This window comes from Melitaea cinxia, chromosome 8 (genome assembly GCF_905220565.1).
Source record: "Melitaea cinxia chromosome 8, ilMelCinx1.1, whole genome shotgun sequence".
Lineage (NCBI taxonomy): Eukaryota > Metazoa > Arthropoda > Insecta > Lepidoptera > Nymphalidae > Melitaea > Melitaea cinxia.
In genome coordinates, this window is record NC_059401.1 from 10,980,153 (window position 1) to 11,004,731 (window position 24,579).

Sequence of the window (24,579 nt, forward strand, 5' to 3'; positions counted from 1 at the left end):
CACTGATTTCAACGCGGGCGAAGCCGCGGTCACAGCTAGTATATATATATATATATATACTAGCTGTGACGTATATATATATATATATATATATATATATATATATACGTCGAATTGAGTAACCTCCTCCTTTTTTTGAAATCGGTTAATAATAATGGCTATGATATTTGCATCACTCTGGACATGCTGACTTGCCCGGTGACTACCAACAAGTAACATCGTAAACGGAAACAGGTCATAGTGCTCTGTTGCATGGCAACAAATAAGAGCAAACAGAATGTAGCTAACAAGTAGTAAACAGTTTTTAATTTAGAACAAATTACTTATAAATAAAAAATGGAGATGGGAATCGATTACAAAATTTTAAATCTGTATACAACAAGGCAATACGATAAATGTTTGATATTATGCAATACGGTTTTGAAAGACAAAAATCATCGCATGATAGAGTTCATTCGTATGCGTGCTATGACTATTCAAGCAAAAATAGCAGGTAATGGATACGAAGAAGTCAACTATTTTCCACAAGTTGACGACTGGACAACAACAGCGGTTTCGAAAACACCTAGACCTGGAACATCATTTCAGAGAGCAGTGAAAACAGCACACAGTGCCTCTACAAGTAAAGTAAGGGTAGCATAAGTTTTAATCCTTGAGCATGGTGTAATCGTAAGACATATGTTTTGCCAAAACATAACTTCATTTATATATTAAAGCTGATATCTGAGCTACAGATATTACTACACTGTAGAATTTTGCATACTAAGTATTATTGTTGAACTTGAGAAAATTTTGCAGTTAAGAACAAGATGGTACAATAGAACACCATCATTGTATTGAATTTTTATGTCGATTATTTATAGGAAGCACCTATGACAGCTACAGTGACTGCCCGCGCCGGCACAGCTCGCGTCCGCACTGCTCGTACACTCCACACTGCATCACGCGCCTCCCGGGCCGCTACAGCCCTTGCAAGCGGAAATTCTTTCATTTCAGACGCCCCAGTAACCTTAAGATTTATAGAAAAAGACGACAAACTGTTTGTTCCAGCATCTAAAACTCTTTTTGAATATATTTATTATTGTGAATGTAACGTTCGTAAGGTTTGTATACTAGATAAATAATACGCTTTACTTAAACGAACCTCGCTATAATATCCTGTGTCAAGAAAAATACTGCGTAAAAGAGCACAAAACCTGAACACGCAGAACGTGGTGATCGTACTAATTGTTTTGCGCAAAGTATTCGAGCTCGCGACTTTTTAGCGCAACCTTTATTACTAAACCAAACTTAATACCCAAAATTAATTCTGATAAGTCCCGAAAGTTAATTATTGTATTAAAAATAAACAAAAAAATGTATTATTTAAAAAATTTCAGGCCATGGATGTAGCATTCCAAGCAGTCAAGGCGAGTGATTCAAACGACTGGTGGTGGAATTTTTCTCTCGCTCGTTGCTACGAAACCCTAGGGATGTACAGAAATGTAGAGGAATGCCTACGGCAAGCGCTTAGAGTAAACAAGCACATAACAATATATTTACGGCTGGTGGCTATGTATGTTGGTCTCAATCAGCCTCTTTCCGCACTGGAAGTTTGTAAACAAGGTCTTTTAGTATTTCACATGAATGTGTCCTTATTACTAGAACAAGCACGAATACATGCACATATGGGCAACTTCGCTGTGGCTGTTAACTATTATCGTATAATAGCGACTGAAGACCCTTCTAATATGGAGGCGATCGCAAATATTGCTATGTATAATTTTTACAACGATCAACCAGAGATTGCATTAAGATATTACAGGTAGTTTTGGTTCTAAAATTAATAGTTTAATATAGCCTAGTTATGTAAATAGCTATAAGTATTATTCAATATATGTAGGCTCAGTAGATTAGTATCTACATACAAAAGATAGCTACGTTATTTCGAAAATTTTACAACTGTAAAAAATAGCCGACAAGTGGTATATGTGGGTATAGAATAGTTCTATTGGTAAAATATATTATCAACTCACGTATAAATATTTTTTTGTAATTTTGTAAAGTGATAATTATTATGCTTATTTAGAGCGAATTATTCGCACGGGTATAGCTAGTATTTATATTAATACGCTAAGGTTAAGAAATGCTTGCCTCCGTTTTTAGAAAAAACCTTAGAATTACTTTACAAAAATTATATATCATTTTATAGATAATTTCTTGCTCTACCGGCATCCACAACAAAAAAAATATTATTACTTTTGTTTTTGTAAATTACTTAATTACTAGCAATGCCTGTGCGAATAATTCGCACTAAATAAGGATTTTTTTTATGTCACTAGGTCGGCAAACAAGCGTACGGCTCACCTGATGGTAAGCGATTACCGTAGCTTATAGACACCTGCAACACCAGAAGCATCGCAAGCGCGTTGCCGACCCAATCCCTAATCCCCCCAGGAGCTCTGGTCACCTTACTCACCAACAGGAACACAATACTGCTTGAAAACAGTATTATTTTGCTGTGATCTTCTGTAAGGTCGAGGTACTACCCCAGTCGGGCTGCTCCATATTTTGAGCAGGAAATTCCTGCTGTGCCCTACCTCAGTTAAGTTAAATTTACCGACCGTTAATCATGTTGAAGTTGTTTCAAAATTAAAACCGTCTTATATGTAATTTTAATGATTAACCTTAACCTTAGCGTATTAATATATATAAGGTTAAAATTATATTTATGACGGCTTTAATTTTGAAACAACGTCAATATGATTGACGGTCGGTGAATTTTTCATTTATTTAGTGCGAATTATTCGCACGGGTATTGCTAGTTAATTTAAAATAAGTACCCTAAGTTTTCATTTACAATTCATCACTTTATCATCATCACTTTAGCCTAATGTAGTCCACTGCTGAACGCGGGCCTCCACAAGCTCGCGCCAAAAATAGCGTGAACTCATGTGTTTTGCCCATAGTCACCACGCTGGGCAGGTGGGTTGGTGACCGCAGAGCTGGCTTATTCGCACCGAAGACGCTGCTGCCCGTTTTCGGCCTGTGTATTTCAAAACCAGCAGTTGGTTGGTTATCCCGCCATAGGTCTACTTTTTTAATTACAATGTGGTAGTGGAACTGTGTTATCCCTTAGTCGCCTCTTACGATACCCACGGGAATAGAGGGTGTGGCTATATTCTTACTGCCGTAATCACACAGCAAAGATCCGCAGGTCAGCAAGGTTCGTGTATACTCAGGAATTCATTGGGTATATGATTATTACCCACTTATTATGTAATTGTGTAGATAGTTGTGTCTTGACAGATTCATAATGAATGCTGCTGTAGCGAATGTGTCTTGAACTGTTATACATTTGTTTGTGAGTGGGGCGACTATTGTTAGTTAATGTGATACCACATTTACAATTAATCATTGATTTTGTCACAATAAAAATCTCAATTTACATAATATAAAATCATAATAATATAATAAATGGTAAGCCTTAAATAGTCAGAACTGAGTCGAAAAATGCTTAGTCAAGTACAACTTATTTATACTTACTATACTATACAACTTATTTATTTACAACTTATATATAAACTTATTTATTCCAGGAGGCTGCTGGCAACGAGTCCTCCCGGTCCAGAGATTTATAACAATCTCGGTCTATGTTGTCTCTACTGTAATCAATGGGACCTAACACTGCCATGTTTTCGACAGGCGATCTTTTATGCCACTAATCCAGAAACTTGTTCAAACATTTGGTTCAATTTAGCTCACGTCGCATTGGTACGTTAAATCTTAATCAAAGGAATCTCTCTCTCTCGGAGATAGAATCCCGAGCGGTTTTTTGTGCAAATCCATTTTTATATAATGCGGAAATACGGAAAGTATGAGAATTCCCCAAATCCCGTGAGTGTAAGCTCTTCAATTAGGTACAATTCAAGGAAAGGTATATTTATCGGCACGGATTTCAAACGCAGACCTTCAACTTTACAACAACATTTTATGGATTTAGATTTTAGATATAGATATTTAATGACTACAGAACATTTTATTTTTATTTCTATATTACACATAATTTTGTTTGTTTGCAAACGAAAAAAAACCTACTGCACAAGTAATACAACTAAACTAACAACAAAATATAAATGAGATTATGCGACAAGCACAAGCTAAGGATAACAAAAAAGAATCATCGAAATCGGTTAATCGGTTAACCCACCAAAAAGTTATGAGGTGTAATGACTATGACGAATGAATGTATGACGGTCGACGAAAAAATGTTCAAGTAAATATGCACTATTAGATATTACTCAACAAGTACTCGTCAGATCGAAATAAAATTAAAATGGGTCCACATGACACGCACCACCTTTCGATTTTAAATCATCATCGAAATCTGTTCCCGCAATCGAAAATTCTTAGAACCTCCTCCTTTTTAACCGACTTCCAAAAAAGGAGGAGGTTCTCAATTCGACTGTATTTTTTTTAATGTATGTTAGAATCATCATCAGAACTTTTGACCGTGTGGACCGATTTCGACATTTTTTTTTAATCGAAAGGTGGTGTGTGTCGATTGGTACCATTTAAATTTATTTGAGATCTAACAACTACTTTTCGAGTTATATCTAATAATGCGTTTTTACTTGACGCTTTTTTCGTCGACCTAAGTTGTATTATAACCGCATAACTTTCTACTGGATGTACCGATTTTAATAATTCTTTTTTTGTTGGAAAGAAGCTTTCCCTAGTTTAGTACTATGATAATAAAATCAGGACCTGAAGATGGGGTCCCAGAGAAATCGAGGGAAACTCTTGAAAATCGGCAATAACTTTTTACTGGGTGTACCGATTTTGATAATTTTTAATTTAATCGAAAGCTGGTGTTTATCATGTGGTCACATATAAATTTTATCGAGATCTGATAACTACTTTTTGAGTAATCTTTGATAATGCGTAGTTACCTGACTATTTTTTCGTCGATCTACGTTGTATAACTCGTCGATGTAATTGAAGTCGGTTTTTTTTTCGTTTGCGAGCAAACACAATTATTTTAAGTCGGTTCAAAACTATTTTCTGTTTGCGACCCCTGCACTAGACCCAAAGTCATCCCAATCTGTCTCCAAGCGCTCAATATTCCTATGCCTACATGTTCCAATAAGAATAGTGATCATTAAATACTCCACAGTCGACCGGAGACATGGTGCTCGCCCGCCGCTGCCTGCTCGTAAGCGTGGCTAGCTCCGAGCACGGACCCGCGCGCCGAGCTCTAAGAACGCTGGAATTGCGCGCACGCAATAATCACGCTCGAAGAGATATTTAAATATTAGCGCGTCTCGTGTTGTCATTGTCATTTTCATCTAAATTCTTTACGTGCATTCAAATAACTTTCATAGTAAAAGAATCTAATACAATTGTGTATCTATGTTAAGATAATAAAAAAACCAAATGTCAAATATTAGACATATTTATTATTTATAAATTATAGTTTACAACCTTTCTCCTAAACTAGTCTTGTCTTTCTTAATGACGGTAGGCCTACTCGACTTCAACTAAATGAAAATATTATACGTCATCCCGACTTAACTTTAATAAAACCAGATATTTCTATGGATTTTTCTTGGTTAGTTTCAAATGAATCACTAGGCAGTGATCATCTTATTATTAAATCAAATACTACAATACATAGTGAGTTAAATCATTTAAAGAAACGTAATTTCAAACACGCTGACTGGGTTGGTTATCGAACATATTTAGAATTTCTTTTTATTGGATTCAATTTTATTCATGATATTCAAAAATATTACGATTTATTTATTGGCTATGTGAACGAGGCTGCAGACAAATAAATTCCCTAGTCTTACCCCACACAATAAATTAATTCCAAAACCATACTGGACTCCAGAGCTTTCAAAAGCCGTAGCTATTCGTCGGTTAGCATTGAGAAATTTTCGTTGTAACCCTACTCCACGTAATGTAGATATTTTAAACGATAAAATAAAACATTCCTTGAAGTTTATTACAATTGCCCAATGTGCGGCATGGCGAAAATTCTGTTCATCTTTACACGGATTGTCAACAACTTCGGAGGTGTGGAACCGTATGAAGTGAATTAAAGGATATAAAATTCAAAGATCCATGATCAGTGAAGAGAATGTTAATAAATTATTACATAGCTTATGTCCTAATTTTACTTGCCGAAATTCACCAAACTTTACTTCATATAATTACGATTTGGAACGTGAAATTTTGTTACATAAATTAGAAGCATGCATGTATTAAAGCTAATGATACTGCACCAATGTAGGTACGACAATATTTCATTTTCTATGATTATATGCTCGCCAGTAATAGCTAAAACTATATTACTTGATCTTTATAATAGAATTTTTGTATCAAATTACACCCATCAGTGGCGTGATATTTCAATTGTTCCTATTCCTACGCAAGGTTCTTATTCAGATACTTTTCGACAAATTTCTCTAATTTCGTGTTTATGTAAAATTCTTCATTCAATTATTAATAAAAGGTTAGAATGGTTTGTTGAAAGAAACGGCCTTTTCTCTCCAGACACCATAGGATTTAGAAAATCGCGGTCTAAGAATAGCGTTTCTGACACCTGTTAATTCATCATGACTAGTGATGTAAAATAAATAACATTTAGTAACAATATTTATTGCATTTGTTATGCATAGTTATTCAATTTAATTTATATGTTGTTATTTTTCATAGGAATTATATTTCAATATATTCAATAAATATTTACACTGTAAATATTTTTTTAATGAATCAGTTAATTGAATTGAATCGTAATTTCTGAATGTAAACGAAGGGATAAAATAGAAAATCTTTATTTATTGGAAAATGTATATTATGAAATACATAGCTTTAAGCCTTAAACAATGAAGACTATGTCAAACGATTTAATCTTCCAATTTGCTTGAGAAGTCGCTGTCATCTTCACTAACGTGTATAATCAAATTATTGTCAGTCATAGTATCTATATGGATATCGCGGTCAAAGTCATCAAATATAATCTTTTTACTTTCTTCAAGCACCTTCATCCAGTCATCTCTTGTGACTTTTTCGCATGCTTCTTTTAAAAGCATCTTCATCTTTTTCGAAATCAAAGTGATAAGTTATTTTATTTTCAATGTTTTTTTTAATTAACTGACTTCAAAAAAGGAGGAGGTTACTCAATTCGACCGTATATATCTACTGTCCCTACGTATAATATCGAAATTGAAAAAAGGCACTTTACAGGAGAGCACCATGAAGTTAATTTTGTGTACAAAATTGTCATTTATTATGCTATCTGCAAATAATTTCAGATATATGTTAAACTTTTATCAATAATTACAATTATTAAATTTATATGTCATTTTATCCAAAATTCTTCATAGTTTTTGAGAAATGTTAGTTTCACTACTTTACTACGTTCATTAATTAGTGTGAACAATCGAAACAGGCAGTTTCGATTATTTAGTTGGGAATAATTTTATCAAAGTTTATCGAATGTGACTTTTTCGACATTTTACGTTGTACCGTCGGCCAAGAAAGTGGTGTACCACCCTAAGGTTGAGTGCCGCTTGCAGATTCATAGGGAATAAAGATTAGTTTCGCTTGCAGATCGATCTGACAACTTCTATTGCCGTCTTTATCTGATTATTGATTATTACTGTTTGTAATGACACTTGTATACTTGATGGAACCAATGACATCGTGAATTCAGAATTGTAAACAAAAAGTTACATAAAATTGTAAAGGCACAAGGCGAGTCCACAAATATACCTACAGTTTCTGTAAACTTGTAATTACAATATGCGTTCAATAAAACAATTTATTTCAGGATAAGTTTTTATTATATTGTCAGAAAGAAAAGATTTATCCTATTATTAAATTTTCACAATCACTGTTAAAATACTTAATATAAAAAACATAAACATAGATATATCGACGTAGGAAAGCATATTTGCTGTAAGTAGACAAAATACCTAAAGTGACTTTTTACTACCATTGGAATCAGAAAAAAAAGCCGCATCGAATGACCCGGGTCGTGTGTCTCTACGATGAAAAAAAAATTACATACGCCGTTGAAAACGCCCGTACTTATATTTTTTTTAGCAAGATTAAATGCTGTATGTAGACCAAAATCTAGTCATTTTAGACATTTTGTACTTACAGCAAAAGAAAGACTGCATTTTTTGCTTTACAAATACTTACTTCTTCCCATTTAAAAACTTAACGCTACTTACAGCATTTCTGTGGCGTGTGATTTTTACATTCGTTTACTTACAGCAAGTTTAGGGAACCTACTTATCTAAGTAAGACTATCTACTTATCTAGGGAACAGTCTTAGTTTTTGTTATTTACAGCAAATCATCACGTATTTGCTTTAAAAGCTCACACCACATAGTGCATTTTAAAAACCTGTGATTTTTTTAGAAATTTGAGATAATGCATTTTGATAAATCATTTATCAATTCATTTTACTGTTACGCCATTGAAAAAATGATAGTACTTTGAAGTTGTGTCGGTGTTACCGCATCGCTACCGGCTCCGCCCGCACCTTTGTTACTTGTACGACATTCTGTTATTGTCTCATTTGCGTCTTGAGTCTCTATAAGCGTGGCATTTGATTTGAAACGTCGTGTGTGCTGAGTATCCGTAATAAGTGGCGTGATTTAGATTGAACCTGAGTATTATATCACGAAAACGTAAGTAAATTTTCCGAATAATTATTATTAAGTGTCGATAATTATTTACGTATTGTATCTTAATCGAATCTATCTGATATAAGCAAAGATATTTGTAATTTGCCATAATTAGGTTTAAGCATTTTTTCTAGGTAGTTTCAAAGTATAAAAATGATCAATTTACTTGTCCGTCTACAGATTTTTTATGAATATCGTTACACCTATAATCCCTGACGGAGTAGGCATTTCACCGACGTATTTAGTCTCCAATGTGACTGGTGGCGAACCAACCAATATACTACGAGCACAAACCCGGTTGCGAGCTGCAATTGAGGTAGTTTCACAACAGTAAAACCACATATTACACTTTGACATAGCCGGGAATCGAAACCGGAACCTCATGACCTATAATCAGCAATCACAATCAATAGACCAACGAGGGTAACAAGATATTTTTTTTAAGCTGCATTGCTTATTTTTGATGGCGAAACACAGGGAATGGATGGACGAATTGAGACCTCTTCAAGAAGACATTGTTGAAGAGCATTCAAGAAAGAAACCTAAAATACAAATATTAAGAAACGAACTATACCTACAAGGCAATTTAATTCCGTCGAAATTGAACAACAAAACAATAAAATCACAGACCGATGAATCTAATAATTTTTCGCAAAACAATTGCAAAACGACACCACGACCTACATGGAATTTGGAAGAGGACATGACTAGTAGCAAAGAATTGACTCCAACTTTTCGAAACCCAGAAAAATACATAGCTGCAACCGACCATATACTAAGACAAATTATACCGCCACCGCTTCAAGCTTCGGGCTTGAAGGAAATCCCAACAGACTTGCATAAAGATTGCGAAATCACCCACGAAACATGTATTACAAAACACGCTAAATTAGATTTTACTGTAACCGTCGAGAATGAAGATGTTTTGGATGAAAGTATTCCACATTTAACAGCTTGTAAAGCCTACTTTTCAGTTGAGAATGATGGTAAGCAAATCAAAACCCAATGTCTCTATTCTATCCCAGAATTAGGTGGTGATGTTGTGAGCAATATGGAACAGCCTGAAAGTAAATCACCAGCTACTGAGAAGAGAGCTATGATCGAAAGCAACGTAAAATTGATGGACCCTGAAAGTCTACCCTCCGGTCTTAGAACATGTGCAGCAGTAGAGAGCCACGTGCAAACGCAACTTCAAGGCCCATCTCCAGTTGCTACTCAAAGTAACGTGCTACAGTTTCGGCGTCCATCTCTAGTACCTTCAACGAGTTTTGCGATTGAGAGCGACGTAGTGCAGGTATCATCTTCAAGCTATTCTCTGATTTCTGGCATAAGTACTGCTACAAATGGCGTTGTGCAGATGCAATTTATTCCTGAAAATAGTTCTACAATTGAGAGCAATATAGTGCCAATAGGATCTCCAAGTCTATCAATGTTCCCTAGAACGAGTGACAGCAACCTTGTACAGATACAGTTTCCAAGTAGTTTACCATCCCCTGAAACAAACAAAATACAGATAACAGAGGACAGAGGTACCAGAAGGATAAATCCTAAAAGATGCAAGAAAAAACTAAATTTCGATAAATGTTATCTTGATTATGTAGACGATGTGGATTCGTTATTAGTAAATGAAGCATTTGCATCAGATGACTCAACAGATTAGAGTGAAGAGGAAGAGTCATCTGACGAGATGGAAGATGGAGATCAACACACTAAAACTTCAAAAAGAAATAAGAGCAAGCAAGGTAAACATAAAGACAAAATAAAAACAAAGACAAATCATAGGCACATAAATATAGAAAAAAATAAAACAAAAGCGTTGATTAAAAAAGAAAATGAAGAAGAAAAGGAAAAAGGGAAACAATATTTAACTAGAAAAGGAAAATCTATTGAGGAAAAAAAAATGAAACCAAACCCATGTACTGGCAAAAAATGTAGAAATAACTGTGAAAACATAACCGAAGAACGGCGTATAAATTTATTTAACTATTTTAGGAATCTTAAGTGTACGCAAAGGCGCAAAGATTGGATTGCTCAATGCTTTCATAAAAAAAGTGTAAAGAACCACACGTCACAAAATAGAGGAGTATCTAGGCGGAGCATCACATACGAATATTTTATTAATGAAGGAGAAGGAAGGAGAAAGGTCTGCCAACAATTTCTTATCGCGACTCTCGATGTGACGCAGAGATTTATTTTGTATACACTGCAAAATTCAACAAACAATTTTTCCAAACTTGACGAAAGAGGTAAAAACGGTGGTCATAATAAAACATCACCAGAAGTCATCGCCAAAGCCAAGTCTTTTGTTATGTCTCTGCCATTATTGCCTTCTCATTATTGTCGCAAAGATTCCACACGACTGTACCTGCCAGAAAATTTCAAAAATATTACTAACTTGTACAACATTTACAAAGAGCACTGCAGCGGCGAAAATGTAAAACCTATGTCTTTTAAAGTTTTTTCAAAATGGTTTCGTAGTACTTTCAATATTGGCTTCCATATCCCAAAAAAGGATAAATGTATTCAGTGTTTGGCCACAAAAACCTTCGAGGTGAAAACTGAAGAGGAAATGAACGAGTTAAACGAGCACATAAAAGAGAAAGAAGAATCATACAAACGATTTTTATGTCATCAGGATCTTAACAAGGCAGACAAAAGTGTTATCTGTGCCAGCTTTGACATGCAGAAAGTGCTTAATACTCCACACGGTGACAACATGGCCTTTTATTATAGCCGAAAAATATCAGTGTATAATTTCACAATTTATGAAAGTAACACGCAGGTAGGGCTCTGTAATATATGGAATGAAACAGATGCCCATCGTGGAGCAAATGAGATTTCGACATGTTTACTAAATTATATAATGGAAGTTGATTCTCAAGTCAAAGTTAAGACCTTATTATTGTATTCCGATTCCTGCTACGGACAAAACAAAAATAAGACCGTTTTATCTATGTTTCGCTTTGCATTATCTAGGTGTGTTAATCTTGAAGTTATTCAGATGAACTACTTGATCCCTGGCCATACATATATGCCTGTAGATAGCATGCATTCTGTGATAGAACGAGCAGTAAAGAAAACAATAGTATGGGCTCCATCTCAATGGCCTACTATTGTAGAAATAGCCAGGAAGAACCCCTTTCCTTACAAAGTAACCACACTTGAAGGAACAAATTTTATGGGATTTGAAGAAATAACAAATAATACTTTTAAGAAAAACCAAAGAATCAATATTTCAAAGATGCGTGTGGTTACATTTAAAAGGTGTAAACCAAATGTAATGTATGTGAAAAACTCAATGTTGCCACAAACTGAAATAATTGAAGTGCAATTGAGCAGCCTCAATAGTGCAATGCCGAAATCAAATTTATATTTGACTAAGTTACCAATATCCCAACAAAAATATAATGACTTAAAAAAATTAGTAGAGAAAAAAGTGATTCCAAATATTTACGCCAAAGAATATTTAGGTTTTAAGTACAGCTGTAAAACAAATGACTGTTTACCTGAAACCGATGAAGATGACTGAAAAAAAATGTGAATGATTCGCGATAGCATAATTTTAATATCAATGGTTTATTTACTTTTCCTTAAATATGCTTTTGATTGAACACAATGTCTTCATGTTAAGTTTCAATTATAATTGTATTTTGTTATATCTTTCGTTCTATAAAATGAGGTAAATTAGCACTAAGTTTCTGTTTTTTAGTTTTAAATAAACATTCTTTGATTGGATACAATGTTTTTATTTACATCTTGCATTCCTAACTAGTTTTAGGGCCTTACTTTTTATATTGAATATTTTATTTTTTTACGTTTTATCTCTTATATAATTATAAGAGAAAAATACTGTTTTAATTCATCGTATTGTTGAAACGAAGTTCCGGCAGTATAATTAGAGTTTCAAATTTTGTTTCAACAATTCAAAAGACCACATTTTTTTTACAAATGGTAAACGACATTTTTTTTCAACCAAACATTACATTACCGACTGACTCACTGCATTTCTAGATCTAATCATACTTATAAATTTAATCTTACATTTTGAATTGCAGTACCCAAATAAATAAATTTACTACATACAGCATATTTACCGCCTGTAAATTAATAATATTTCCATCTACGCGTACGTTTTTCTTCCTTAGTTACAGCGTTTTAAAGGTAGGTGATTTAAAAAACTGTTTGCTGTAACTAGCCAAACATATACTTATAGTAACTTTGGATAAAAAATTTACATTGCAAATAGTGTCTGGCAGCTAAATAAACCTATGTTTCAAAAATGGTAGCAATATCATGGATAGGTCTGACACTATTAATTTTTTTCCGAAATCAATAAAGTTTCTTGGCTCTGGTGAACAATTGCAATATGTCTACTTACAGCAAATATGTTTTCCTACGTCGATATGGTAACATTTAGTATTCTAAAAAAATTGGAAAAGGTTGAAAATTTTTAAAATTTAGAAACGAGTGTAACCGCCATTGGCTTCTATAACCTCTAAAAGACGAGACCTCATTGAACCAACAAGCCGTGAGCAGATATCGGTTCCCCGCATTTCCTCCCAAATAGAATTACAGTGACTAATAATAGTTTGTTTGTTCTTTCATTTTGATGCGACCATCGTTGGACCATAAGGCCCCAAAGATTTTCTATCGGGTTGAGGTCCGGTGATCTTGAGGGCCACGGAATTACCCTTACGTCAATGTTTAAACGAAACCAGGTTCTTACGATCCTAGTATTATAAATCGCACCATTGTCTTGAACAAAATCAAATTGTGGCACTTCGTGCTCCGGGTAAACATTACGGACTGTCGGTAGCAGGGCATTCTGAAGCACGTCGGTATAATTTACAGCCGTCGCTCGAGGAGGTAGAGAGCACAATTCTCCTACACCGTCCGCACTCATCCTGCCCCAAATAATTACGGAAATTCGACCTGATTCTCTGTTTGGGATTACATGATCATTTCTATACCGTGTTGAATCCAATCTCCAAAGATTTAAAAAAAAATTCATCACAAAACACTGTATTAGACCAATCAAAATTTAAGTGGCGAAGCTCAGACGAGCAAATCTGTGAACATCCGACTGATGTAAGCTTCTTAGTTGAAGCTATCAGCTATAAGCTAATGTCATTGTCAATCTGTTTTGTCAATGTATCCAATGTAACTAAAACAAATTTTGCTGTTAATTTTAGCTTATTAAAACCTTATATTCATTAAAGATTTTCTCTTATTTCAATTTAATAAGCTAAGATAATAAAAAAAGCAATATGGATAAATATCTTCGCCCTGAAAGGTTTGATATCGACCCGTCAGCTAGCTCTAGTACGAGAGCTTGGATACACTGGCGTAAGACTTTCGAAAGCTTCATTTCCGTCCAAAAACCGAACGCTCCAGAAATAAATGCACAGTTAGCTCCTCCAACAGAAAAATGGGACAGCATAAAGTATAGGTAAATCATATATCACCTAATATCTACTCATATGTAAGCGAAGCCAGGAAGTACGATGAAGCAATCACAATACTGCAAAAACTGTATATAAAACCAAAAAATCTGATTTTTGCTAAACACATATTAGCAATAAGGAAACAACGACCAAAAGAAAGTATTGACACATATTTACAAGCTTTGAAACTACTTTCTAAAGATTGTGACTTTGCGGCTGTTGATGCAGAAACAAATAAAAACGATAACATACGTGATGCTTTCATAGCCGGTATATCATCGCATAAAATCAGACAAAGGCTTTTAGAAAACTTAACTCTAACACTTGATCAAGCTTACAACCAAGCACTCTCTCTAGAAACTTCAGAGATCAACTCTCAAAGCTTCAATACTGTATCTTTAAATGCTGTTGCCGCAAAAGAACCAACATTAATCTCTCCGAAATCACAAACTGTGCGCGACGAGACTTGCTCTTCTGTTAATAACCCTCGACGACGAAAATGTTTCTTTTGTGGGGGACAAATACATCCTCGTAAGAACTGCCCTGCATTCGAAAAGACTTGTCAGCTCTGCAACAAGAAGGGGCACTTCGCCACTGTTTGCAGAAGCTCTTCTAAACCTACAAATTCTGTGGTAGTAGGTACTGAAGATATTTCCGCTTGACGGTTTTGAAAACGAAAATCCCACAAGCAGGCTATTTCTATGGCCTCTCTTAATCACACTTCACAAGTAGAAGGTCAAACTTGGCAAACCCTAAAAATCGGAAATCATAAATATGATAATGTGAATCTTCTTATAGTGAAAAATCTTTGTGCTGATATTATTATCGGCCATGACATCCTCGAAAAACATTCATCACTAGAGTTCTCTTTCGGTGGGCCAAAACATCCACTGTATGTAACGTAGCTGAAGCATCAGTACCAGCTGTATCGCTTTTTGTGAATATATCTCCCAACTGCAAACCTATTGCTATCAAGTCTTGAAAGCACAGCAAAGAGGATAGTGAATTTATTAAAGATGAGATCAGAAACCTTATAGTAGAGGGCGTGATTGAAGAAAGTAAATCACCGTGGAGGGCCCAAGTACTAATAACAAAAAGCGAAACTCATAGAAAACGCCTTGTAATTGATTACTCTCAGACAAATAATCGTTACACAGAACTCGACGCGTACCCTTTACCGAACATTGAGGACTTAGTTTCGAGAGTGGCAAGCGATATATTTTTCAGCCTAATAGACCTGAAAAGCGCGTACCATCAAGTACCTATACTACCCGAAGAAAGGAAATTTACCGCTTTTGAAGCTCTAAGAAATTTGTACCAGTTCAGGCGTATTCCTTTTGGAATAACAAATGGTGTTTCAAGCTTCCAACGAACAATCAATTGGATTAAAAGAAAAGAGCAGCTTAATAATTGTGTTTGCTCGCAAACGAAAAAAAAAACCGACTTCAATTACATCGACGAGTAATACATTGTAGATCGACGAAAAAATAGTCAAGTAACTACGCGTTATCAAAGATTACTCAAAAAGTAGTGATCAGATCTCAATAAGATTTACATGACAAACATCGGCTTTCGATTAAATTAAAAATTATCAAAATCGGTACACCCAGTAAAAAGTTATTGCGGATTTTCAAGAGTTCAAATAAATTTAAATGGAACCAAATGACACACACCACCTTTCGATCAAAAATTTTTTTGTCGAAATCGCTCCACCCAGACAAAAGTTCTGAAGTAACATACATAAAAAAATACAATCGAATTGAGAACCTCCTCCTTTTTTGGAAGTCGGTTAAAAAGGAGCGGAGCACCAATGATGAATGTTTCAAAACCGGGAGTTCTTTTTTCCTTTTGAAAACAGTTAAAGTTTCGCAAAAATCATGTATGACAAAATAGATCCTCTTTAAAAGTTCTTAAAAAAATGTTCGCGACAGCATAATTATATCTATTTTTTAAGGTTGGCTCACTATAACCTTTTTTATGCTAACCAAGTTAGTTCTAAAATAATGCATTATTTGCGAAGATGTTTTTATAAACATGATATTAATCCTTATCTAAATAAATACGTTATTCATCATTATTATTTAATTTAAAACAAAATAGCCTTTTACATAATTCGATTTCAATGAGTATCTCAGGAGATATCGCAGTTTTAAAATAACATCGCAGCAAAATAATGATCAAGTATTGCGCGCGCCTCTATTCCACGCGGACGAAGTTTCATCAATCAACTTAAATATATAAAAAAAAGATTAATTTTTTTAAACATAAACCATATGCATATGTTACTGGTTGCTACGGAACCCTTCATGAGCGAGTCCGACCTGCACTTGGCCGCTTTTTTATTCTGAGTTTTGAGGATAAACCTACGTACTTACCTATTCGCCCGTTCCGATTTCTACATAATTTTCTAAGGTTAAGTCCCTGCTCCTTCTCCTACATGGGGAAAAAAGCTTATTACCCAGCCATGCGATATTACAGGCTGAAACGTTATACGCGTTATTCATAAGTTCTGAATACGTCCCTGCTATATTTTACATTCATTCTTTCTTACACCTGCCTACTACTAACGGCTTAGATCCAAAGATTACTAATAAGTATCTACGTACGTAGATAAATATGATTTCCAAACACGAATTGCAGCGCTGGCAAACTTACAATGATTACTTAAGTAATCAAATACTATAAAAGAATCTACTGTTGACCTTGCTCAAAACCAGCTTCTACTTTATAAGTACTCGTTTAAGTACGTTTTATATTTAAATATCACAAAATTACAATCTACTATATATCTATAACAACACCTTTTTTTTAATAAATTGCAAATATAATGATCAACCGCATCGCCGTTGCTCAGTCAACTGCGCTCGTACCGTCATAGTGGCGTCACATGCATCCCACGTACACTAAATTAGCGGAAGGAACTGCATAATGTATCTTCGTAATTAATAGTCCGATTTGAATAATTCAAAAAGAAATATAATTCTTATGTCACCGAAAATAACTTGGATACTAGTTCTATTGAATTTGCAATAACTTTACTGATCCTCATCCGCGTCTGCCAGAATGTGTAGCATGCCACAATGCCGCACATTGTTGCCTCATAAAAGAGCCTTTAGAATCATAAAAGTACGTTTTCTAGTTTCCTTAAATTTGCCAGAAGGTCGTGTATTTTCATGTATCGTGTACTTTGACGCGCGGTGACGTATTTTACGTATTGTATCAAAGAGTAGGCGACACAGACCACACAACTATTTATAGCGATATTGCATTGCCTCTGAGAAGACACCTCAATAGAAAATTTTTATGTTACTGGATTCGGTCTTGCAAATCTGTTGATCTGCTTATGTTTTCCGCTGCGTCAACACTCATCGGAATGATATGTCGTCTCTCGTGAACCTTGTAAGTGTCATGGAATGAAAAAAAAGGAAAAGAGGGAGATCATAATTTTTCTCTTGTTATTCAGGATATGTTTGCAGAGTTTCCTAAAATGCAAGAAGGTTATTTTTCGCAACTTAGGGCTGTTATTGAGGATCGATATTTACTGATAGTTATAGTATAAACCATACCTCTGCTCACATAATTATTACGGTGACAAGAACATTAACTGTATTTTACCGTTTTTTTCAATCGCAATTTCAAGTTTCTGCCAGGTTTTTCGTAGCGAAAAGACCGTGTGGTAAATAGATTCAAATTTTCCAAAAGTCTGGTATTGGTGGTGGAGAATTGTAAACCAATGGCGTGTCCAAGAGACCAATGTGTGTAAGAAAAATGCTAATAAAAAAACAACGAACATTTGCAATATTGCTACAGCTGACTTTTGGCCAAAATTAATAGATTGATCTAGAAAAAAAATGTCATCATCATTCAATCTGTGAGACCCCACAATTGGGCATAGGCTAAGGATCGTAGCTTAATTCACTACGCTGTTCCACTGCGGGTTGACGGATGGATATATTTCCTACTATGAGTAACGCCGCGTTGGCGCAACGGTTATAGCCATAGATTGTACCTATTGCGCTGGCGGTTGCGGGTTCGATCCCCGCACATGACAAACATTTGTATTGGCCATACAGGTGTTTGCCGTGGTCTGGGTGCTTGTGCAGTCCTTGTGGGTCTTCCCACCGTGCCTCGGAGAGCATGTTAAGCCCTCGGTCCCGGTTGTTATCAATGTATACCTGATAGCGATCGTTACTCATAGTAGGGAATATATGCGCCAACCCGCATTGGAGCAGCGTGGTGAATTAAGGTCTGATCCTTCGCTTACATGGGGAAATAGGCCTATGCCCACTAGTGAGATATTACAGGCTGAAATGTATGAGTAACGATCGCTATCAGATGTGTATTATAACAACTGAGACCCACAGCTTAACAAACTCTCCGAGTCACTGTGGGGAGACTCACAAAGACTAACAATCAGACTGAAATGTATGTGTATAACCACAAATATCCACTCCGACCGGAAATCGAAACCGCGACCGCCGGTCTTTAGAGGCACCTACACGGCATACGCAGAATCGTCGGAAAACTTAGATTTTTTTAAATTATTTCTACTAATGTAAACGTTAAATGATATTTATTTTTCATTATAGGGTTAGCTATAATATAACAAATGATAAGTACTACTTATATAATAAATGTGATACGAAACGATTGCGTTTTTATTCATTTTCCTTTTTACTTTTGTCATAAAACGTTAATATTTTTTGTAAAGTGCCAAAATTAAATAAATAGCAAACAAATAAACGATTTCTTCCAATTTGAAATATTATGCAGTTACATCGCGCAGAATTGCTGAGTAGATACCTATTGTCTCGGCTTTCTCTAACTTACTTTTCAGCTGTCTCCATTAAATCTTTTGAAAGAAGCCAAAGTTAAGGCCCGCGGTTTTACACACGGTAATTTGAGAAAAAAAGTAGCCTATCTCGGTAACGGGCTATCAAATACAAAAAAAAAAATTCACATGGAGTCAGTGGTGCTTAAGATTAGCGCGTTTAAACAAACAAATAAACAAACTTTTCAGCTTTATTAGTATGTATAAAGGTATCTGTAGGCATATCTAATATTATATTCTTTGTTTCACCTAGTAATTTTACAATAGTCAGTATAATATAGGAAGGTGGCAAGGGCGAATTTATATCTATAAGAGATCTCTGCCAGTCAACCCATGGTAGTGAGAAATGATGTGAACGCGGGGCAAAGTAGTGCAGGAATAGAAGAATAAAAAACACTAAGTATACATACACACACATACATAAACATACACACATACTTCTACATGCATACATACATAAAACATACATATACTACACATATATGTGTATCATGTATACATCTATAAGCAATGTTACGAGTATGAGCTTTCTTGAATGAATTTTAGGAGATTATTCCTAAAGTACAGAAAAATAATTTAATCGCGTACAGAAAAAGAATTAAATCTGAAGTTGGTGTTATGCCTAGGAACTTCAAGCATTGTTGTTATATAAGAACACTTAGAGGGTGCGGGGGTAGGAAGCAATTTGATATGGGATCGAAGGTAAGGAGGAGACTTTTGATCGTAGAGTATGTTATAAAGAAAAGAAAGGATGTGCTCATCACGGCGAAGGTGGATAGGGAGCCACTTGAGTTTAGTACGAAAGTGGGAAATGCGATCATATTTGCGTAAACCAAATATAAAGCGTATAGCAAGATTTTGTAGACTCCAATTTACTAAGTAGCTCCTGTGTCACATCTAAATAGCACACATCTGCATAGTCGAGAATGGGTAAAAGAAGGAATTGCGGAAGCAAAATTTTAGTTTTAAGTGTTAAAAATAATTGGAGACGCTTCAGAGAGTGAAAGATGTGGAGAATTTTTCTGCTGACCTCGCTGACATGAGCTATAGATAAGTTGTTGTCTATAACCAAGCCCAAGTTCCTAACTTTGTCATAATAAGGAATAGGTGTGCCACGGTAAAAAAAAACAGGGAGGAATAGCTCTCCAATCGATTCGGTTTCTTAAATGACTGCTACCGACAGTTATTGCCTGTGATTTAGATGGATTAATTAGAAGACCAAACGATTTAGCCCATAGATTAATAGCTACCTATATATATAATACAATTTTCGACAGAGCAGACTTAATGCTTAAGAGAAGACATACCTACAATTAAGAATAAAACAAAATAACTTATTATGTGTGTTTACGTACTTTATGTGAATCGCTTCTTATAAATCACAATAAAAACTCAACTTAAATACCTACCTATTACTTGTTCTAAAATCATAAAGACGATATAGTTGTAAGCTTGACGGAGTCTTCTCAGGCCGTTGAGCATCATCCACCTCATAAAATTTTACCTTGTGATTTAATGAGTCGTTCTTAGTTGCTCATTCTTTAAAAAATATACATGCTAAGTTACCAGAGGTAATAAACATTTTCATTTTCTTTTAAAGATTAAATTGAAATACACGTTATTGTAATCAACAAATCAATCATCCGCTTAATATTTGCCAATCTGTCATAAAGTAGATAACTACACCTATTGTAGAAAGAAAAACGATGAGGTATGGATTAGCAATATTGATATTAATAACAGGTCGTATATTTTAGTAAAAAGTTGCAATAAAATCTTTTTAGTATTGATTGTAACTGGCTAGTTTTGAATATTTAATAAAATTTGAAAAATAAACTTAACAAGCAAAAAAAGCAACAGTTTTCCGCCACTTTTAATTTGTTTTTCTGTCCAGCAAAATGGTTGAATCCAACAAAGAAATTCGGAACATTTTAAAGTTTTACTTTAAATAATTGTGTTTGCTCGTAAATGAAAAATACCGACGTCAATTACAAAAGTAGTTAGTAGTAGTTATCAGATCTCGATCAAATTTAATGTGGACCACAAGCCTCAACTTTCGATTAAAACAAGAATCATCAAAATTATTTATAAACAATAAACTGCCACTGGCCTTTAGTGGATAATATAGCTCACTACATAGGTACGTTATAGTACATCCGACCGTGTAACATCATTTTGTCGATATTTCGAACCAACGTAGTTTCTAATAACGATACAGTCTACTCTCGTTAATTCGAAACCTTAGGGGACTCGAAAAATATTACGAATCATCGAGTGTTTGAAGTATCAAATGGTTCGAAACTTTTGAGAGAAAATAAATAAACCTTTGAATTATAAACTGTTGATCTATTATTACATACAAATTTATTAACTGCTATTCTTTAACAATGACAAAAGTCACCTTTCATCTTATCTCCCTCTATTTTTTCGATTAACTTCTTCTTTTCAGCAATCGTCAAGGATTTATACTTTATAGGACTCATAACTAACACAAACTTTTAACGAAAGAGTAACAGTAACTGAAACATAACTAAACAAAACAATTCTTGTGGAAGTGTTTGTCGAACTATTATAATCATAATAAAAACAAAGACTCGTGTACGATGATACATGTACATATGTACAAGTTTGAATCGAAATTTACCAGTTAGATATAAAAAAAATCTGTTGAAAAAGACTGTTGTCAGATTTATTAAACAACCGTGATCTAATAAATAAATTGTAAGTTATCTCTAAAAATGCACATTAACTTGAGTAATATTTCGTCTACCTACGTTGTATTTTACTGGTCCATGTAGGTAATTGAAATTGGTTTTCGTTTGCAAGCAAACACAATTTTTTTTTTTTTTTTGTAACGAAATTATGCCCATAAACAGTCAAATTTTGAGATAGATAATTCGACTTAGATAATTCGACAGTTCTTAATCTAAAGCCTTTAATTTTATACTTGTAGGTACAATGAATGTTGAAATCGAAGTTTTCTTCGTAAATCACAAATATGAAATTGTATATGGAATTATGATGTTAGTTGGTAACTTGATACGTAGATATTTATAGTTTAAATTTTAGATTAGCTCAGACGTCCTCAGATTGATGTTATTTAAATAATTTAAATAGTCAAAAACTTAAATGCCCAATTTTAATTTTTTACTACGTACATATTGAACTTAAACACTTATTTTCTCCTGTCCTACTCTTTACAAAATTCTGGAAACGCTCCTTTTGCCAGATACCAAAGGTTAACAATCACTGTAATCGTCTTCAAAAATCCTAATATAAAGAGAAAAATTCCGTGAGATTGTCACTCTGCATAGCGAATTAAATAAAAAATATGTTTCTAAAAAGTTTGATTTTTCTTTTATTCATCAGCAATTTATTGGCGTCAGAATTATGGAAAAAGCCCGGCTGCCATATAAGAGGTTTGTAAAACTGTTACATATAACACATCTTTTATTAGTTTACCAATTTATTTACTAACATTATATACCTACCTATGTAGGTACACCTGGAAGACACATTTATAATTATTGTCAAAAATAATATATAAATAATATAAGACCTCCTTTTTCAAAAATAAATAAATGCTGATGGCTTTGTATACCTAGGTGTATATGTGACTAGTCTTAGAAATCTTATTGTTTTCTTAAATTATATTTTAATTATAACTGGAAATATTTAAAAATTATATTATGCTACTGTCATTAAATCTACATCGAGAAGTATAGTACAATACACATGTTTGTTTAGTTCGCACTGGACTTGTATGCTGCGACCGTACCGTAAGGTAGCGAGTTCGATCGCATGATAAATATTTGTATACGTCGCACACAATTATGCGATTTGCTGTGTTATATTTACACGCAAACAATTTAAAATTTTATGCACGGGCAATATAATGTGTTTATAATTATTATTTTAGGTCACACGAAAAATATATCAATTCCTGATTGTATAAAGTTTGAGGTAACAACAAACGTTTGCCGAGGTTACTGTGAATCATGGTCTCTACCGAGTATTATTTTTGGTTTCAAACGACATCCGGTAACTTCTTTAGGACAGTGCTGTAACATGATGGAAACTAAGGATGTAAGTAATATTCTACCCGGGAACACAAATGTCGTTACCCTTTTGAAAAACGGTTTTTTATACATGTGTCACCATATCATAGTTGTAGTATTTTGATAGTTGAATCTGATTTTGGGATCCGTTTGGTCCCTACACCCCATAATTTTCAAACCTCCTAGTTTTTTAGGACTTTACTTAATATAATTTACTCGTATATATTATATCACTCTGGCGCATGTTCCGTGTCGGCGGCGCCTAAACCCCCGCTCGGAGTGGATTTTTGTGTTTATACAAATATTTATTTCCTGTATGGTTGTTATCATATACACCTGATAGCGATCGTTATTCATAGTAGGGAATATATCCGACAACCCGCATTGAAGTATATATATATATATATATATATATATATATATATATATATACAAGAACGTTTATATGTGTTTCAATTCACTTTCTTCATCAGGCAAAAATAATAATAATTTCTTATCACAATTTTCATTTCGAATTTTATTTTATTTTTGTTCCAGATGCCAGTAAAAGCTTTTTGTTTAGATGGAGAAAGAAATTTAATATTTAAGTCAGCCGTTACTTGCGCCTGCTATCACTGTCAGAAAGAGTAAATTGCTGGATAATATGTGTCTAGGTACCAATATTACAGGTAATTGCATATGATTGTTGCTGAAAAATTTGACGAAATGTAACTTGCAATTTTATAAAATAATACATATTTTGTGGTAACCTAAGTAAGTAGCAAATAAACATATCGAAATCGAAAAATGTTTATAATTATTTTTCTACCTACCTATATGAAGAAATTTTTTCTTGGATTTTAATGAAGTCAAAACAAAACATAAAAAATATCTATTTTTAAAATAAATGTAATATTTCTACCAAATTTATGGCTACAATTATTTTACTATTATTGAGTATTGAGGTGGAACACAGAAGTAAATATCTTGCTCAAAATTTGGAGCAGCCCAACATGTTAGCAACGCACCAGGACCGTTGCAAGCGCATTACAACGGTTTATAGGTTACGCAGCTATAGTTTCCACTAACAAACAAGTAAATTCACAAATGTGAAGAAATTTAGCTAGCTTCTGTTATAATATAACTAACTGACCCGACGTACTTTGTAGTGCCTTATTCAAAGCTCAATAATAAAAAATCATAGAAACCACAAAAACATAATATAGGTACTTATGCAATAACATTCTATATGAAAAAAATACTTCTATTTACATGTCTATTTTCATTTTGTTTACAAAACAGAGTTCTTAAAAATAGTAAATGACAGTACTTATATGAAATCACAATGGAAATGAATGACATGAGTGAGCGTGCTTTCGCACGCAAGGGCGGAAGGTCTGTACTTCTCGCAGCCCCGGAGCCAAGCGTTATTCTTGGGTTAATTTTTTTCGATTTAAAAATTGAACCTCAAAACTTCAACCACGATATCTCTGTAACAACGGGGTTTACACGAAAATAGTTGTCCGGGGGCTGAAAAACCCGGTGAAAATCGGTAAAAAACGTCAGGGCTACTCCCCTCCGTGTTG

At 34.3% G+C, this 24,579-nt stretch overlaps 2 protein-coding genes across 2 annotated transcripts; both read left to right on the plus strand.

The window, feature by feature from the left end:
- The first annotated feature begins 336 nt into the window (after window positions 1-336).
- LOC123655973 (tetratricopeptide repeat protein 8) lies at window positions 337-5,428 on the plus strand. The gene is made up of 5 exons (XM_045591706.1): window positions 337-627; window positions 864-1,103; window positions 1,380-1,804; window positions 3,579-3,753; window positions 5,156-5,428. The coding sequence occupies exons 1-5, from the start codon at window positions 337-339 to the stop codon at window positions 5,288-5,290; spliced, it is 1,266 nt and encodes a 421-aa protein (XP_045447662.1). The 3' UTR covers window positions 5,291-5,428.
- Window positions 5,429-22,259: 16,831 nt separating this feature from the next.
- On the plus strand, window positions 22,260-23,801 carry LOC123655708 (thyrostimulin alpha-2 subunit). The gene is made up of 3 exons (XM_045591460.1): window positions 22,260-22,375; window positions 22,876-23,042; window positions 23,552-23,801. The coding sequence occupies exons 1-3, from the start codon at window positions 22,288-22,290 to the stop codon at window positions 23,642-23,644; spliced, it is 348 nt and encodes a 115-aa protein (XP_045447416.1). The 5' UTR covers window positions 22,260-22,287; the 3' UTR covers window positions 23,645-23,801.
- Window positions 23,802-24,579: the final 778 nt, after the last annotated feature.